Source organism: Galeopterus variegatus, unplaced genomic scaffold (genome assembly GCF_000696425.1).
Source record: "Galeopterus variegatus unplaced genomic scaffold, G_variegatus-3.0.2 Scaffold625, whole genome shotgun sequence".
Lineage (NCBI taxonomy): Eukaryota > Metazoa > Chordata > Mammalia > Dermoptera > Cynocephalidae > Galeopterus > Galeopterus variegatus.
Window position 1 is genome coordinate 119,737 of NW_007726736.1, and position 18,548 is coordinate 138,284.

The window sequence follows — 18,548 nt, forward strand, 5'->3', positions numbered from 1 at the left end:
AAAAGTTCCTGCCGGAGAATCCGAATTGGAGATCCTCGAGGCTGGTTTGTCCAGGCTCAGGTGTTTTTCGCGGCAGCTCCCAAATTCTGCCTCCGAGGCGTAGGCCTGGCCGAGGGGTGAGTGCGCGCGGCCCCACCCCTACAGGTGAGCCTAGTAGCTGATGACGGTGAGCCCAGACCGTTCCAGACTAGATTAACAGCGGGTCTCATAGCCAGTGTGGGCGGCCCTAGAGGCCCGTAAGGCCTAGTTTATTACGAGTGTCCCGAGAGAAAGGACCCTGGCGACCTGAGCCACGCGTCACCGGGTCTCTTCCCTATTTCGCGCGGTGGTGGTGGTGCGAGGGCCTCAGTCCCTGGAGAGCGACGCCCCCTCTGGTTCGTGTGAGAATCTCTTGTGAGTGCTACTCGGGCCACCCAGGCTTAGCTCCATCTCCCCCCGAAAAACGGGGCTTCGACCCTAGAGAAACGCTGATTCCATTTCTCTCTTGCTGTTGACTACCTGCTTCCAGTTCGGGCAGCTGTTGTGGTTATTTTTAAGTCATCCCTTTCACGAGCACCGAAAATTGATGAGTATTTTCTTCCCAAGGTTTCTCAGTTCGGAGGAGGGTCCTTTTTCTAAACTAAGCCGATTCATTGTAATAGCTGACTCGTTGTGGTTTGAATTAGAGTTCGGTGCATGAGACAGTACTGCCCACTGAATGTAAGCTCTCTGAAAGTAGGGACGGTGTCGTGGTCTTCTTTGTGATCTCTCCTCGAATAGAGGACAGGGTTGGTGTAGAGTCAGCATCTCATAGATATTTGGTGAATTGAACTGGGCTTCTTCAAGAACTGTTTTAGAGCCACTAACTCAGCGCCTTAAAGAACTGTTCTAGAACCACTAAGCCGGTGTCTTAAAGAAATGTTCTAGAACCACTAGCCCAGCGTCTTAGAACTACTAACCAGAATCTTTCTTTTTCCTGCGAAGCACCCTATGCTGCCTGAGGTGTGAAACCCACCTGTGGAAATGCAACTGAGAAAACCCTGTAACTACAGTATCAGCATGGATGCCTCAGATTATTTAGGGATGAAGAATTTTCAGCAGTGTTAAATGTAATACCGTCAATTTATGAGATGGCCTCTTTGCAAAGGAAAGAGCCACAGGCAAGGATTCTCAGCTCTGAAGAAGAGGAGAAACTGAAAAGAGACCAAGCTTTGGTGTCTGATTTTAAACAGCAAAAATTGGAAAAAGAAGCTCAGAAGAACTGGGACCTTTTCTACAAAAGAAATAGTACTAACTTCTTCAAAGATAGACACTGGACCGTCAGAGAGTTTGAAGAGCTAAGATCATATAGGGAGGTAAGCTAATACTACACCTTATCTGAGTTGTTCTTCCTTTAAAATGTATAGAAGAGGGGCGCTTTATTGTATTTCTATGTGAGTGTGAAGTGGAGAATTTATGAAGCCTATCAAAATGAGAAATACACTGTTTGGTCTCAAGTAGTTTTAACAGTTTCTGCGTTGTTTAATACACAGGAGAGAGAACTTTAGTGATCATTTTCTATTTCTTTAAAGCTAATATGAAAGTTGTAAACATTAAATGTTAAATTCATACTGAGCGACTTCAGTGACAGATTCATAATAATAGTTAATGTTAAAGAACTATTTACCATGGTTCTTTCTAAGAACTTTACACATGTTCTCTCATTTAAGCCTTATAATAACTCTGTGAAGTGTAAGCATTAATATTATCCCCTTTTGCAGTGAAATTGAGGCACAGAGTTGTTTAAGTGATTTTCCCAAGGATAGAATACAGGGGCAGGGGAAAAGTTGGGATTTGAGTTCAGACAGTTTAGCTCCAGAGCCTGTTCAGTTAGTCATGATGATGTTTTTTTTCCTCCACACTTAAGTGCCCAATGTTGGATGAAAAATGAGGTAGTAGGGCTGGCTCGGTGGCGCACTCGGTAGAGGGTGGCGCTCCCGCCGAGGGTTCGGATCCTATATAGAGACCGGTCCACTCACTGGTTGAGCGCGGTGCGGGCGCGACACCGAGGGTTGCGATCCCAGTTACCGGTCACGAAAAAAGACAAAAAGGAAAAAAAAAATGAGGTAGTAGTATTAGCTTTCGCTTATTAGTTCACTTATTTATTGTCTGCTCTATGGGATCACAGACCTTGTCTCAGTTCTGGACCTTTTAGTTTGGTTCATTTCTTCATTATGCAAATGTAACATATTGTAACTTTGTGTCCTCTTTCCCCAGTTTGAAGGTCAAAAATTGACTATACTTGAAGCTGGTTGTGGGGTCGGGAACTGTTTATTCCCGCTTTTAGAAGAAGATCTGAATATCTTTGCCTATGCTTGTGATTTTTCTCCAAGAGCAGTTGAGTATGTTAAGGTTGGTGCTCCATCTGTGTATTCCGCTATGTTTCTATTAGATTTTTTTGACCTGCCCTCTACCCACATTTGCCCAATTCCAATCCTCTCCCTAGAGTTAACCAGCTATGATCTCCATGAATGTAGTTTTCCTGTTTACAAACATATACAGAACATATAGAAAAACAGCTTTATTCAAGAAAAGTAGGAAAAAAATACCGTAACGCCACCCTGATACTTAACCCTTTTTGCTTTTAAACTTTTTGCTTTGCTGAACTATTTTAAAGTAAATTATAAGTGTCAAACATTACACTCCCCAATATATTTGCATACATATCCCCCCCAAATAAGGCCTTTTTGTACACAACCACAATAAATTTTCATATGTAACAAAAGTAACTGTAGTCTCCTAATATCATTAATATCCATTCGAGATTCAGATATCACCAAATAGTTCCAGGGGTCTTTTATAACTGTTTTTATCTAGTGAAGGACTACCTCTTATACTTCCACAATGTCCTTTAAATCTCCTCAGCCTAAAATACTCCTGCCCTAAACCCTGACCTTTTTCCCGTTGACATTGAAGTTTTGGAGATATCAGCTAATTTTCTGTTAAAAGTCCCACATTTCAAATTGGTCTGATTGTTTCTTTGTGTTACTGTTTAATTTGGTGCTCTGTCCTCTGTGTTTCCTGTAAACTAGAAGTTACACTTAAATCAGGTAAAATATTTTTGGCAAAAATACTTTAATAGGTGATGGTATGTCTTACATGTTGCATTCTGTTAGGAGGCAATAATGTCTGGTGATCTCATTATAAGTGATACTAGTTTTGATCACCGGGTTAAGGTAGTAACTGCCAAATTCCCCTATTAAAATATTTCCCTTTTGCCATTAACAAGTATATGGGTAACACTTTGGCAACATGCAGATATCTAGTTCCCCGTCCACCTTTGACAGTTTCAGCGTCCGTTAGACTTCTTTTTAATAATGGTAGTATTACATTTACTATGATTTGCTTTCTTCATTCTACATTATTATATCTTGCAGAGTTTTTCATGTTAGTACATATAGATTACCACATTTTATTTACCTCTTATAGTGTTCCATAAAATGGATATACCATACTTTATTTAACTACCCTGTTGATATTCATTTAAATTGTTTCTAATTTCTTGCTCTTACAAATAGGCTTAATGTGACCAGCATCATATATACACATGCTTCTCAAAACATGTTTTCTCTATGGTGAATAATGGAAGAAGTAGCATTCCTTGGAAGAAGAGCATGCACACTTAAATTTTAGTAGATAATGCCAAGCTTCCTTCCAAAAAGATCACATCAGTTTATAATTTCACCAATAATATAAAGGTACCTTTTTCTCTATTCTCTTAATATTTGGTATCAGTCATTTTTATATTTACGAATCTTAAGGACAAATATGTCTGTATATTTTAATTTGTTTTCTCTTTATTACCAGAGAGGTTGCAGACCTTGTAATATGTAAATAAGCATTAGTTTTTCTTCTGCTCTGAGTTACTTTAATCCACATATATTTATTGGATAGATCTTAATGTGTGCCAGTCACTGTTCTAAGTAAGCATTGGGGTTAAGCAGTGAACAAAACAGACAAAAATCTCCACCCATGTGGAGCTTATATTATAGTAGAAATTGTTCATTCATAATTTTTGCCCATTTTTCTATTTGTTAGTCATTATTTTTTTCTTATTTTCAGGATAAATTCAAGATATGCTGGTATATATGTTGCAAACATTTCTTCCAGTTTATTCATCATTGTTTTATAGTATCTTTTTTTTACACATGATTTAAATTATCGTGTCAAATTTTTTCATCCTTTTCTTCCTTTTGAGGTTTTAAGGTTTTGTGAGTATGTCTTGTTTAGGAGTTCTTTACCCTAGTATTTAGACACTGTTACCTATATATTGCTTTTATAATTTTGGTTATTAAGTTTTTTAGTTAATATGGAAAAATTTTGGTCATTATTTTTTCAAATAATTTCTTTAGCTCTCGTTCTCTCTTCTCCTTCTGGGATTCCAGTTACATTTATGTTATACTCTTTGCTATTTCCCTATGGCTCTTAAATACTGTTCTTTTAGAATCCCTCCCCCACACTTTTTTCCTTTTTGCATTTTTAGTTTGTATAATTTCTGTTGTCCTATCATCAATTTCACTGGTTGTTTCCCAAGCAGTAGGTATTTTCTGCTAATGAACTTGTCAAAAGCATTCTTCATGGGCCGAACCCGTGGCTCACTCGGGAGAGTGCGGCGCTGGGAGCACTGAGGCCGCAGGTTCGGATCCTATATAGGGATGGCCGGTGCGCTCACTGGCTAAATGCGGTGCGGGCGACACCAAGCCAAGGGTTCTGTTCCCTTACCGGTCCCCCCCCCAAAAAAAGCACTCTTCATTTCTATTACCATGTTGTTTGTTTTTACTTTTCTTTTTTTCCTACCAGCAACAGAGATCAGTATTTTTAGTTTTTAGCATTCCATTTGAGTCTTTTTTCTAGTTTCCATTCTGAAATTACCTATCTGATCTTATATGTTGTCTCCTTTTTTCGTTAGAGCCTGTAACATCATAACTATTAAATACCCTAACTTGGGCCAGCCCGTGGCTCACTCAGGAGAGTGTGGTGCTGATAACACCAAGGCCACGGGTTCGGATCCCATATAGGGATGGCTGGTTAGCTCACTGGGTGAGCATGGTGCTGACAACACCAAGTCAAGGGTTAAGATCCCCTTACCGGTTATCTTTAAAAAAAACCCAAAAAACTCTAACTTTTAGTTTTGACATCTGTGTCATATTTGAGTCTGGCTCTGATGATTACTTTGTCTCTTCAGACTATGTTTTTTCTTGCCTTTTGGTATGCCTTGTATGTTTTTTTGCTGAAGCCAGACTTCTTATATAGGGCCGTAGATAATGAGGTAATGGAGATTTGTAACACTCTAGTCAGGAGTTGGACTGTGTTTGACGTCTGTTGTTGTTATAGTTATCTGTGAGGTTTGTTGTTGCTATGGGCAGAGACTTCTGACTCTTGTTGTGACTTTGTTTTTGTCTCCTCTCTTGGCTTTGGGTCTTCCCTTTGTGCTGGTTCCCAAAAAGAGTTTGCCTTGTTCATGTCTCCCATCTGCAATTTACCGTTGTTATTACTGGAGACTTATCAATGGAGTGTGGGAGAGGGGATTGTTCTCCACTGTTCTGCTTCTCTGTTTTGAACTGTACAGTAGGCCTCTGTCTGAAGGGCATGGCCTTCACAAATGCTTCTGCTTCTTTAAGCATAGAGCTTTCCACCCCCATCCTTCCCCAGCTGCAGGATGTATCCACCAGCGTCCTCCTGTATGATCTTGAGGCCATTCTTCCTGCAGATTCAGCCTTTTCTTCATTAAAGGAGTTGAGAAAGGCCAGTACCAGAAAGAGCACCATTCTCTCTTTGAGAGCCTGGTGACATTCCTGATAGAAACACCTGCAGACGGTGAGAACATCCCTATGACTTCACAGTGTAATGTCCATCCTTGGTCTCTAGCAGTTTGTCAAGTTTCTAGTGTTATCTTTCTACTCTGGAAGCATCTGCCTCAGGTAAGCAAGTGCTTGGGTCCTGTGTCTCCCTGATGTCACCTCTCTCCAGATTTTGGGATGGCAGGTTGTTCTGTGACCTCTGCTCCTTGGGTTCACAAAAAAGTCATTAGTTTGCTTTCTTTTCAGCTTTTTTCTTGTTGTAAGGATGGCAGCTATGTCTTTCCACTTCTGTACATCTCTGAGCTGACACTGGAAGTCCTTTAATGCATCTGGATAGCTAGTTGTCCTTTACTTCATATGAGTAGCCAGTTGTCCAAACACAATAAATTTAATGAGAAATTAATTTTCCCTCACTGATAATTGTCCTTTATTATTTTCCTTACTATCTAATTGCCACCTTTGTCTACTTGTCTTTTATCATGTAAAACACTAAATTTACACACAACACACACACACGCACGCATGCACGCACGCATGCACGCACACACACACGGGTCTGTTTTAGGACTCTCTTTTGTCTCAGTGGTCTATTTGTCCCCAGTTCTCCAACCACATTATTTTATTACTACATTTTTATAACACGTTTTGATGTCCAGTAGTGTACCTCCTCCTTCATTGTTCTTCATTTTAAAAGTTGGCTTGGATATTGATAGAGATTTTTTTGCTCCAGATAAATTAGATTCACCTTGTCAAGTTTTGAGAAATCTATTGGGATTCACTTGAGATTGCATTGGATTTATGGGTGGAATTATGGGTACAATTGACTTTTCAGTATTGAATTTTCCCATCCAATAATTTTGTAGATCTATTTATTTAAGCCTTCATTTACATGAAAGAAAAGTTTAATATTTTTTTTGTAATACTCTTACACATGTGTTGAAGCCTACCAACCAAAATGTACCAGGTACACAGTTGGCAGTGAAAAAAAAAAAGTTAAATTTATTTACCTTGCTACATCAAGAGAAAATATACCTCAGAAGAACTGTGGGAGCATCACAGTAAGGGGAGTAGGAAGGACTTCTCATAGGGTTTAGGCTTGTAGTGAATGGTCCAAAGGAGGATTGAGGGAGCAGAGGCCAGTTTTGGATTATCATCCCTCTGAAAATCTATGCTTCTAAAATGCTCACTTTTGAATATGTGATAGACTGTATTCTCTCCTCAGTTAAAAATGATTTGTTAAAATGGAATCTTGCCCCTTGTAGCAGTATTGAATATTACATGCTTTATATGGGAATAGTTCATTACTAAGGTTTACCCAGTACCAAAGTGATCTTTCATTTCTATTTTCTTATATGTATCAGCATGTTGGTTGTGTTAAAATTCATTTGTTTTTTCTTCTCTCTAGCAAAATCCTTCATATGACACAGAAAGATGCAAGGTATTCCAGTGTGATCTGACTAAAGATAACCTTCTGGATCATGTACCACCAGAGTCTGTGGATGTTGTCATGTTGATATTTGTGCTCTCGGCTGTTCATCCTGATAAGATGCGCCTTGTCTTACAAAATATTTACAAGGTTAGTGATGTGGGGCCTACACATGAGGGCTGGTCATCCTGATCTTCCTCCTTACCTTCCCTCTAGAGCTCTCATGTACTGCCTAGATTCGCAGAATCTCCTCATTCTCAGTAGGTAGTTTGTGTAGTAAGTGTACGGAAAGGGGTTTTCTGGCATAAAACATCCACCCTAAATTCTGACTTGTATAGTGCCCTGGCTGCTCTTCAGAGCTTGGCCAGCCCTGGAGCAAGGATGATTTTGCAGCTACTGGGGATCCATGGAGTCCTGCTGTAATGTGAGAGGAAGTATGATTCAGTGGTCAAGAGCACACAGTCTAGAATCAGAGTGCCTAAGTTCAAAACCTGGCTTTGCCACTCAGACAAGTTTCTTTACCTGTCTGAGCCTCAGTTTCTTTGCCTATAAAATGTTGAGATAATAGTTCCTAGATTCAGGATTTGGGGTAGATTAAGTGAGATATGTATAAAGTGTTTAGCACAATGCCTAGAACATGGTGAGTGCTCTTTAAAATTCAGCCATCGTTGGTGGTGTTACTACCATCATTATTACTATTAGAATGGGGAGAGTCCAAACTGCTGTAGCACTCAGGAAGTAAAGCTTCACTCATAAAACATGTGACTCAAGACAAGCCATCTCACCCTTCCATCTCTGAGCTCTGTCTTCTTGACTGTAAGATGGGGATGTGTCTCACTCACAGAGTTGTGAGACATGGGTGACAACATGTATGAGTGCTTGTAAACTGCAGTGGAAGCTCTTTTATATGTGTGAACTATTGGTAACAGTATTGGTTAATTTAAAAAATCAACTAAATCAAGAAATTATTTAAAAAGTGGTACATTCTTACAGTAGACATTTTATTATAACTTAAAATATATAAATATTTATTCACTCTTTTGATGTAGAGTCAAGGTCTTTTCTTTGAGTATGGGGCTATTGATCATATTTCTTACTAAACCACACACATAATAGAGTTTTGGTTTCTTTACAAGTGGAGCAAAAAACAATTGAAAAGTAAACCAAAGGCAGATTCTTTTGTATTTTTACTCAGACTTTCACAGTTGATTCTCTCACACCTAATTAAAAGCAGTTTATTTGGCACTTCTTTATCAAGTCTTTCCAAAATGTCCAGCTAGCTTTTTATAGAAAATTAAAATGTTTCCTACTCACATTCATGTTTTATTGTTATATACTGTCTTAAAGTATATAATTGTAATTCCGAGTACAACTGGCATAAGCAAGTTTGGGAGCAAAGACAAGTGAATGATTGCAGGCATGCAGCTCACCTGTGACGCTAAAGTGCAAGGGCACGTGCTCTAGAAAGCCTACCAGCCTCAGCCATTCAGGGAACTTCAGTCAGTCTGCTTTTATAGAGGGTGGGGAGACTTTTACAGTCTGCTTTTACATTTGGCAAGTTAAAAAAGTAGGTGTTGGGTAAGAGAGCTTCTGTGTATTTAGAGCTATACTTTAAAATTTAACACGAGTTTTAATTGTTTTAAAATAAGTACTGGGGTAGAAATTTCAAGATGCTAGAAACCTGTTAGGGAATTATTCTCACTTGAAACAATATTTTAAAAAATTTAGATCTTGGGCCGGCCCGGTGGCACACTGGAGAGTGCGCTGCTTGTGAGCACGGCGGCGCTCCCGCTGTGGGTTCAGATCCCATGTGGAGACCGGTTCCCGCTCACTGGCTGAGCACGGTGCGGGCGCAACACCGAGGGTTGCGATCCCGTTGCCGGTCAGTAAAAAAGACAAAAAGGAAAAAAAAGAATTTAGATCTTGCCATACTGTTTTTAGCCCTCTGCTTGTGAGTTTTATAAGGTTTTTTTCTCTTTCTACTCTCTCTGCCCCTGGTATCTGAGCATGTGGGAACCCACCATAACCCATAATTGGTCATGGAACTTAAACTGAATAAAGAGGGAAGAAGGGGCATCAGGGAAAAGGTGGTAGGATCGCCTGATTTGGAGATCCAGGTGAGGGTTAAGGATTATTAAAAGTGGAGAACTGGAAAGAGAGAGAGAGAGAGAGCCGGAAAGATGGAGGGGGCGATCAGAGTGACATGCCTGGCATTGAGAGTATGAAGAGGTTATACTTCTTAGTGTTGGCACGGCATTAGGAGATTACCATGGGAGTAAGTGGTTTAGATAGGCTCGAGGATAAAATCTTTAGAAGAGAGAAGCTCAAAGCATTAAGACCAGCATATTTGGGAGGATAATCTACATGTATATTGAAATTGACCAGAATTAAGAATGGAATAGCATTCAGGAGGATGGGGCAGTAAGCCAGAAGATACATTCATGGTAAAATAAAGGGAAATGACCCTGGAACTGAGAGAGGATAGTAAAATAAGAGATAGAGAGTGATGTAATCTGATGGACAAGAGATTCAAAGCTAGGGGGTTTAAAGAGCAGAAAGGAGAATGCATAGAAAGTAGCAGTGAAGAGAGAGGAGGACACCAGCCCCATCACCAGGCCCGCTGGTACACAGGCGATGGGAGAAAACACAGGCATGACTCGAGAGGTTGCGGAGAACACAGTTTTCTCAGGGGACAGTCAGGTTTCTGTGAGCACAAGAATGTGAAGGGAACCTTTAGAAGAGGTGGTGGATACCAGTGATTTCACTGATGAAGGATTTCAGGAATTAGGGAAGAGTGGGAGATAGGGATAGAATAAGGAATATCTGGAACTTTATAGGATGAGAGTGCCCACTATCAGTACATCTGTTCAGCATTGTACTGGAGGTGCTAGTCAGCTCAAAAATACAAGGGGGAAAAAGACTTCAGGATGAGAAAGAAACAATTCATATTTGCAGACAATGTAATTATCAGAAAGTTTTAAAAGAATCACAAAAGTATAAGAATAAGATGAATGAATACTTGATGCCACAGAACTGTACGTTTAAAAATGATTATAGTGGTGAATTTTGTTATGTATATTTTACCACAATAATAAAAAGAGTATGCAATGTGCAATCTTACTTTTCCACTTCACATTATATTGCTAATATTCATCCATTTTATTATGTTACTATGTTAGTTTTAACTGCTGTGTTTTATTACATTAGAGGCCAGCAAATGAGCCAAGTCTGTTACGGTATATAAAATCAATATGTATATAAAATCAATATATAATCCAAAGAAAGTGTAACTTTTAAAGCAATGTAAAAAAGGAATATGAAATAAAAGGTACAAGAATAAATCTAACAGATGTGTAAGACAGAGTAATTATATGTAACCTTATTGAAGTACACTAAAGAAAATTTATATGGAGAGAAATACTATGTTCATAGACAGATTTTGTATTGTAAAGATTATCAGTTCTTCCCTAGTTGAACTGTGCAATTACAATAAAAACCCCAATAGATTTTATTTTTTGTTTGATTGTCTTAATTGTTTTCATGGGGCTTTTTGGTTTTGTTTTGTTTTGTTTTTTGTTTTTGAGGAGATTGATGAGCTGTTCTAAATTTACACGAAAGAACAAAGGCCCAAGAATAGCCAAAACACTCATGAAGAAGAAGAATGAGATGGGGGGGATTTATACCCTACCAGATATAAAGATTTATTGTAGCTACAATAATTAAGACAGAATAGTATTGGCAGAGGGACAGACAGGTTGACAAGTGGAATATGATGGAGCTTAGAAATAGATCTGTACAGATATGGAAATTTGATATATGATAGAGGTAGCATTGAAGGTCACTGGGAAAGAAAAGAATGCTCAATAAATGATGCCATTGGTTGTCCACATGGGAAGAAACAAAATTGGATGTCTACTCTACAGCTTACATACAAATCATTTTCAGGTAAATTAAAGACTTACATAGAAAAGACAGAAGTTTAGAACTTTCAGAAGAAAATATGACCTCAGAGTGGGGAAAATGTTCTGAAAGAAGACCCAAAGCATTCCAAGCAAAAAGGTGATTATAATAAAATCAGAAGTTTTATTCTTCATAAGACAATATGATATAAAGAAGGTAAAAAGATAAGTTGGGAAAAGTAATTAACAATTCATATAACTAACAAAATATTAGTATCCAGAATGTAGAAAGAATTCCTTTCGGAAGAAAGACAAACAAGTTAATAGAAAAATGGGCAGGCACAAATAGTCATTTCTTAGAAGCAAACACACAAAGGGTGAATTACATATGAAAAGATAACCTCAATCCAGGAAATGTAAAATAAAACTGTAATGGGAGACCATTGGTATAGCAAAATTAAGAAGTAAGAAGTCTGACAAAACCATGTATTGCCAAGTATATGGATAAGTAGGACCCCGTACGCATTTCTGGTAGGAGTATAAATCTGTATCACCACTTTGGAAACCAATTTGACATATTTTTGTAGAGTCGATCATTTGCATTCATAGGACCCAGCAATTCTGTACATACATATATTCCCTGAAGAAACTCTTACCCACATGCACCAAGAGACATATAGGAGAGTGTTCATGGCAGCAACATTCATGACAGCAAAAAGCTGAAAATAACCCAAAAATCCATTAGTAGAGGAAACATACATTGTGGTATGTTCAAACAATGGAATTGTGTACAGTACTGTTAAGAGAATAGAATGACCCCAGCTGTACACAATTACATGGATTAATTTTTGAAAAGCAAGTTGCTGACTACTTATAACATCCATTTTTGAGCATCTTACTCCACCACCCCCCGCACCCTCACAAAAAGCAGTGGATTGGTAACACAAATCCAGGCTGGTAGAGCTCTAGGGCAGGGGTTCTTACCATTTTGGTGCCATGAATCTTCTTGGTAGTCTGGTGAAATGTGATTTTTTTGTTAACACATTAACTAACAAGATCTCTAGTGGCAGGTCTAATAAATGCCATAATTTTGAAGTAGTAGTAAATTTAAATTGAGGTATTTGTAAGAACTCTACAGTTATGTAAGAATATTTGTGACTTCTTTAGTGTCAAAATTTTGGTTGCCTACATTCATAATTGAAGGGATGCTAGGTTTCCATTAGAAGCAGTGAAAATAAAGGTTTAACTTTGTTTTCTTCCTAAACTCACAGCCCTTCCGAACCCTAACTGCAGACACTTTGGCCCTGTGGATTCTAGTTAACGAATGTCTATTCTAAGTAAGGTGTAGAGTGTTGTGGGAGAGGAGCATACAGGTAGATGCAACAGTGTTGATAATATTCTAGTTCTGAACCTGGATGGTGGGTTCAATTGATAATTTACAACTTAGGTATATTACCTGTATTTATATATTTTCTTGAGGTTTAATATGCATGTAATAAGCACCCCAGTCCTAAGTCTACAGTTAGATGGGTTTTTACGTGTGTGTACACTCATGTAAACACTGCCTAGGTATAGAATGCTTTTCTACACCTGCAGGATTCCCAGTGCTCACTCCCCTCGTCCAGAGACCCCAGGTAACCACCCTTCTGACTTCTGTCATCATAGATCAGTTTCACCAATTCCTGAACTTCATATAATGGAAATATACAATATGTTATCCCTATTTTAGTAGGTATTAAATGTTATATAAAAAAAATATTGAGCTGTCTCAGGCCACACCTTTCTTTAGTGACAGATTTCCTTTCAGCATTTCTCCTATTTTTACCCCCAGTAGAATCCTTTTTCAGCTGATCTGGAATGAGTTTGCAGTGGCAATCTCATTACCTTCTTGCTGCCATCATAGTGACTGGTTCATTAATCTGAAATCAAGTGCTTCATCAGGAAATTACTAAAGGGAGAAGCAGTCTCTCAGCCTCTGACAATAAGACACCCTGTGGACAGCTCTGAAGCCTTGAGTGAGCAACCACAGTAATAAGCTGTTGTAATATTGATTTAATTACTACAGGATACTAACCCCAGAGAAGTGTTTTAAATCACAGAATTTTAAATTGGAAGACAACCTTAAAGTTGAATTCCTTCATTTTTGAAATAGAGTGGTGAAGTAAAAATAGATCACATTTGTTATTGGAAGACCTGGATTTTGGTCTTCCTTATGCCACCAACTTGCATTGAGACTTGGCAAGTAAATCACCTTTACTCTGAGCCTTACTTATTGTAAAGAGGATATAATAGTTCCTTGCCTACCTGCTTCTTGGAGTTGTTGAGAGAATGAAAGACGATGACACTGGGAAAAGCCTGTTTGACTATATAGTTTTGTGATCAAGGAGGCATTACTGTCGTGAATTGTCATTTTGCAGATGAGAAAGCATATTCACAGGGATGAATGAATTTACTTTCTCAAGGTCATTCAACTCATTTATGGAAAAACTAGGATTTGAATCAAGATTTTCAAATTCCTGAGTGAGTGTTTTTTCCATTGTCCCATGCAGCCTTTCCTTCCTTCTGAAATGAAGAATAAGTCTCATGTGAACTAAATTTTTCAGAATTTGTCCTTCTTAATTATTCACATTTTAAAACTTAGCTATTTCTTTTTTTTTTTTTTTTTCTTCCCTTTTTGTCTTTTTTACTGACCGGTAACGGGATTGCAACCCTCGGTGTCGCGCCCATACCGGGGACCAGCAACGGGATCGCAACCCTCAGTGTTGCGCAGCCAGTGAGCGGGAACCGGTCTCCACATGGGATCTGAACCCTCGGCGGGAGCGCCGCCACACTCCCAAGCGGCGCACTCTCCAGTGTGCCGCCAGGCCGGCCCAAAAACTTAGCTATTTCTGACAAAGGAAAGAATGTTTTTATCTAAGAGGCTCTTTACTGACAACATTTAAAATAGATGTTAGTATCGATAAAAATTTATTAAGTGAGAAAATCTGCTAGTGCTTTAGAAAGCATTGTGGAAAAATGTTCCTGTTCTATTCAGGAAGAGGAAATACATCAAACTACATTTAGAAAAGTTGATAGCACATCATACATTTTTCCAGAAAGTGACAAAAATCTTTTCCAAAGGAGACAAAAATCTATTACGATAGGTAGCACATGTCCATCTTAAAATACCTGTCTTAAAAATTATCTTGTTGGTATGATGGATTAGAATGATAAGATTTAATAAAGTTAGTACCCCCTTTGAAGTTCCCTCTCATTTGGTAGTGTCACACAGATTGAAAGAATTTTCACATAAAAAGCAAGTGTCACAGTGTGTACCACTTTTCATTGTAAAAAGCATATGGCTCGGGCCGGCCCGGTGGCACACTGCTACAGTGTGCCGCTTGGGAGTGCGGCGGCGCTCCCGCCGAGGGTTCGGATCCCACATACAGACCGGTTCCCGCTCACTGGCTGAGTGAGGTGTGGGCGCAGCGCCGAGGGTTGCGATCCCGTTGCCAGTCCCGGTCCGGTGCGGGCACAACACTGAGGGTTGCGATCAGTTGCCGGACACGAAAAAAGACAAACAGGAAAAAAAAAAAAAAAGCATATGGCTGTTTCCTTTGTAAAGATAGGATATTCCCACATCCTACTGATGGTGCCCTCTAACACTGATTCTGACGCTGACGCCTTCCCTGTACTGTTGTACTCTGGACTAATGATCCACTCCTTATATCACTATGGGAAGAATACTAAATGGTACTCCTTTCCTCTGAGCCTCTCTTTTGCTGTCCATAGTGTGAATGGAGTGATTCCTACGTACCCTGACCCCCAGGGCTAACAAATATCTCTGATTCTACTGTATGAAACCTTTTGACCTAAGTGTGAGTTCTGACTCCCCGACTTAGTAGCTAATGTGTGATGGGAGGCAGATCACTTCAACTTTTCCAGTGTCGGTTTCTTCATCTCACATGAGGATGATAATCACACTCTTTCTTTCCCTCAGAATTGTGTGAAAATCCGATGAAGAAACATCTGGTAAACTCAAGTGCCAAGCACATATCAGTTATTAGCATAGTGGGCAAGCTCTACATTATTGTAGCACAGTGAAACCAGAGCTTAGACTCAGAATAAGGAAAATCAACCCAAATCAGTAAAAAAACCCAAATGACTTATTTTTTTTTTAAAGTTGGGTACAGTTTGAGTACTAGGATATGGCTAATAAAATGTTCAGAGAATGTGCTTTAATGAGGATAACACTGTTTCATTTATTGTCTTTTAATCTTTTAATTGTATGACACTAGACACTCCAGAGTACCCTTGGAGGTGCTCAAGAAGTGTCTGCAACATTATGGGGTCCTGCCAAGTCTTATTATCCCTTTGACTCACAGGCCCTTTTTCCTTCATATTATGGGTATTTCAGTCTGGCCTCTTTCATAACTATCACGCATCTAAGGTATTTTAATGCTTAACGTAATCAGATTTTATTTTATTAGACTGGGTTTCCCAGAGTTATATGCAGCCTTCTCTTTGTTTTGTAGGTATTAAAACCAGGCAAAAATGTCTTGTTTCGTGACTATGGGCTGTATGATCATGCTATGCTTAGGTTTAAAGCCGGCAGCAAACTTGGAGAAAACTTTTATGTTAGACAAGATGGAACCAGATCGTATTTTTTTACTGATGGTAAGATGAATGGAATCTAGCCTTAAAATGTTTTTCTTTTATTTCCGTTTACTTGATTGCATTTACTCATTGCTGGTGGGGAAGGGCTTGCAGCAGTACTTAGCACACATGCACAAAACTGCAAACAAGCTTTTTGATGAACACCACTTACCCAGCTTCTGGGATGACACAGACATGGCCCTGGCCTGTGGAGAGTTCACAAGCCTTCTGTGGTGACAGTGCCCAGTGGGGTTCACAGACAGGCTCTGACTTGCCACATGGATGCCCTTTGTATTAGTCCACCTGTGTCACCTGTAACAGAAATACCTGAAACTGGGTAATTTGTAAAGAAATATAATTTATTTCTTATGGTTTCAGAGGCTGGGAAGTCCAAAGTCCAGGAAACACATCTGGTGAGGGCCCTGGTGGTGGTGGGTCTATAGTGAGACAGGATATCACATGGCGAATATGGTAGGAGTAAGAGGGCAAGCCTCTCAAATGCTGTGCCTTTTTTTTTTTTTTTTTTTTAAAGATGACTGGTAAGGGGATCTTAACCCCTGACTTGGTGTTGTCAGCACCATGCTCTCCCAAGTGAGCTAAGTGGCCCTCCCTATATAGGGATCCGAACCTGTGGCTTTGGTGTTATCAGCACCACACTCTCCCAAGTGAACCACGGGGGCCGGCCCTTCATACACTGTGCTTTTAAAGCCATCAGAACCACTCCCATGTCCACCATTAAACCATCAGTGGATTAATCCATTCACTAGGGCTTGGTCCTCACAATTTGATCAGCTCTTCATGGCCCCACCTTTCAATTACCATAATAGGATTTTCCACCCTCTTAACACTGACATTGTGTGGGTTAGGCTTCTAATAACATGGAAATTTGGGGGACGTAATTCAATCCATAGCACCCTTCCAGGATCTGTGCTAGAAAAAGGGGGGAGGCAAATCAGAAACTTCTCTCTGTTCAGTTAAAAAGCAAATAGAACAGTATGAATATAGTGCCTTGAGATTACTTTCCCAGGGCTCAAAGCCAAGAAATCTTTTTCTTCAGAATTGATTGGATTCATTTTTAAATACAAAGTTTGCTGTAAAGGAATATTTACAAAGTTATTTTTGATGAGAAAATGCTAAACATTATTTCAGTCTTTTAGGTGTCTGAAACATTAGTTTTAAGTCTACCTAATAATCTGGACCATGAGATAATTACCTTCTTAAGCTGTTTTCACAAACGTTTTTCTTTCTTTCTTTTTTTTTTTCAGTGGCTGGCTGGTATGGGCATCTGAACCCTTAACCTCATGTTTCTTGAAATAAAATATTCTTTTAGCTACTAAAATGAAACTAAAAATGAGTGATAAATATTAAAACTGCAAAATCATAAAATTGTCAGGTGAAAATTGAGATGGTTTAATGTTTCTGATGCATAAAATCTGATTAAGCCAATTGGAAATAATTAAGAAGATGCAATAATACCTGCAAAGTGCTTCAGAGCACATTTTTTGGAGTAATGCTTTTAGTATTTTTGCTACATAGCCATTTGTTCTATGTTTTATTTAATAATGATGTATTTGGGTTAAATTTCGCTGGGTGGGCCGAGCCCGTGGTGCACTTGGGAGGGTGCGGCGCTGGGAGCACAGCAGCACTCCCGCCGTGGGTTTGGATCCTATATAGGGATGGCAGCTGTGCTCACTGGCTGAGCGCGGTGCGGCCAGTCTCAAAATAAATAAATAAATAAATAAATTTCGCTGGGTGTATATCCCCATCAGGTGTTTTTTCCCCCACTCTGATCACATATTTTCCTCCTTTGTGTTAGGATAAATGAGATGCTTCATGTAAACAAACAGCACATGCAGACCTGCACAATCCATGCTGTCCTTCAACTCTTTCTGATTAAATTATTTACTTGGAAGTTGCTGTTTGGGTGTAAGACGAGAAGTAGGGGTATATTTGTTTCTAAAACACAATCTTATTTAAGTTTTAGCATTGAAGTTTTCATTACCAAAAAAAAAAAAAAATAATAAAGAAATTAGCCTTCCACCCCTCCCTCCTCCTGCAAAGCAAATGTGATGTTATCAAGACTTTGAGCCTTCTTGACCTGTTTGTTTTCTAGAGTTTCTGGCTCAGCTCTTTCTGGACACAGGTTATGAAGAAGTGGTGAATGAGTATGTATTTCGAGAGACGGTGAATAAAAAAGAAGGCCTGTGTGTGCCGAGAGTTTTCCTTCAGAGCAAATTCCGGAAGCCTCCAAAGAACCCCACTCTTGTAGCCCTGGGCCTGGGTCCCAAGTCCTGACCGTTCGTGAGGTTGGCGTTTGTGCTTCCCCTTGGAGAGGAGAGTTTAAAATCACTCTTTTTACTTTGTATATTTTTATATCTTAATTTTCTTAAATAAGCATATATAATTTTTGTAATAAAAAGCAGCAAGTGTGTGCGCGCGCGCATGTGTATCATAGAATGTAAATAAAACCGCAAGGGCCGGCCCTGTGGCGCGCTTGGGAGAGTGCAGCGCTGGGAGCGCAGTGACGCTCCCGCCGTGGGTTTGAATCCTATATAGGAATGGCCGGTGCGCTCACTGGCTGAGTGCAGTGTGGGCGACACCACACTAAGGGTTGTGATCCCCTTACTGGTCACGAAAAAGACGAAAATAAATAAATAAATAAATTTAATTAAATAAATAAATAAAACCGCAAGGCCTAAGAAGTAAAGTTTTATGGTATAACATAATTTAGCCATGTTTTTGAACTGTAAAATTCCACAAAAGGAAGCA

At 39.3% G+C, this 18,548-nt stretch overlaps 1 protein-coding gene across 3 annotated transcripts; it reads left to right on the forward strand.

The window, feature by feature from the left end:
- Positions 1–2: 2 nt before the first annotated feature.
- METTL6 (methyltransferase like 6) lies at positions 3–18,204 on the forward strand. 3 transcript variants are annotated; one of them, XM_008570717.1, is made up of 6 exons: positions 3–144; positions 964–1,334; positions 2,236–2,370; positions 7,225–7,395; positions 15,659–15,800; positions 17,893–18,204. In XM_008570717.1, exons 2-6 carry the CDS (start codon positions 1,110–1,112, stop codon positions 18,072–18,074), a joined length of 855 nt encoding a protein of 284 aa, XP_008568939.1. In that variant the 5' UTR covers positions 3–144; positions 964–1,109; the 3' UTR covers positions 18,075–18,204. The 3 variants fall into 3 exon arrangements, with proteins under 3 accessions (XP_008568939.1, XP_008568941.1, XP_008568940.1); XM_008570719.1 differs by having other exon boundaries at positions 2,236–2,355; XM_008570718.1 differs by having other exon boundaries at positions 3–116.
- Positions 18,205–18,548: the final 344 nt, after the last annotated feature.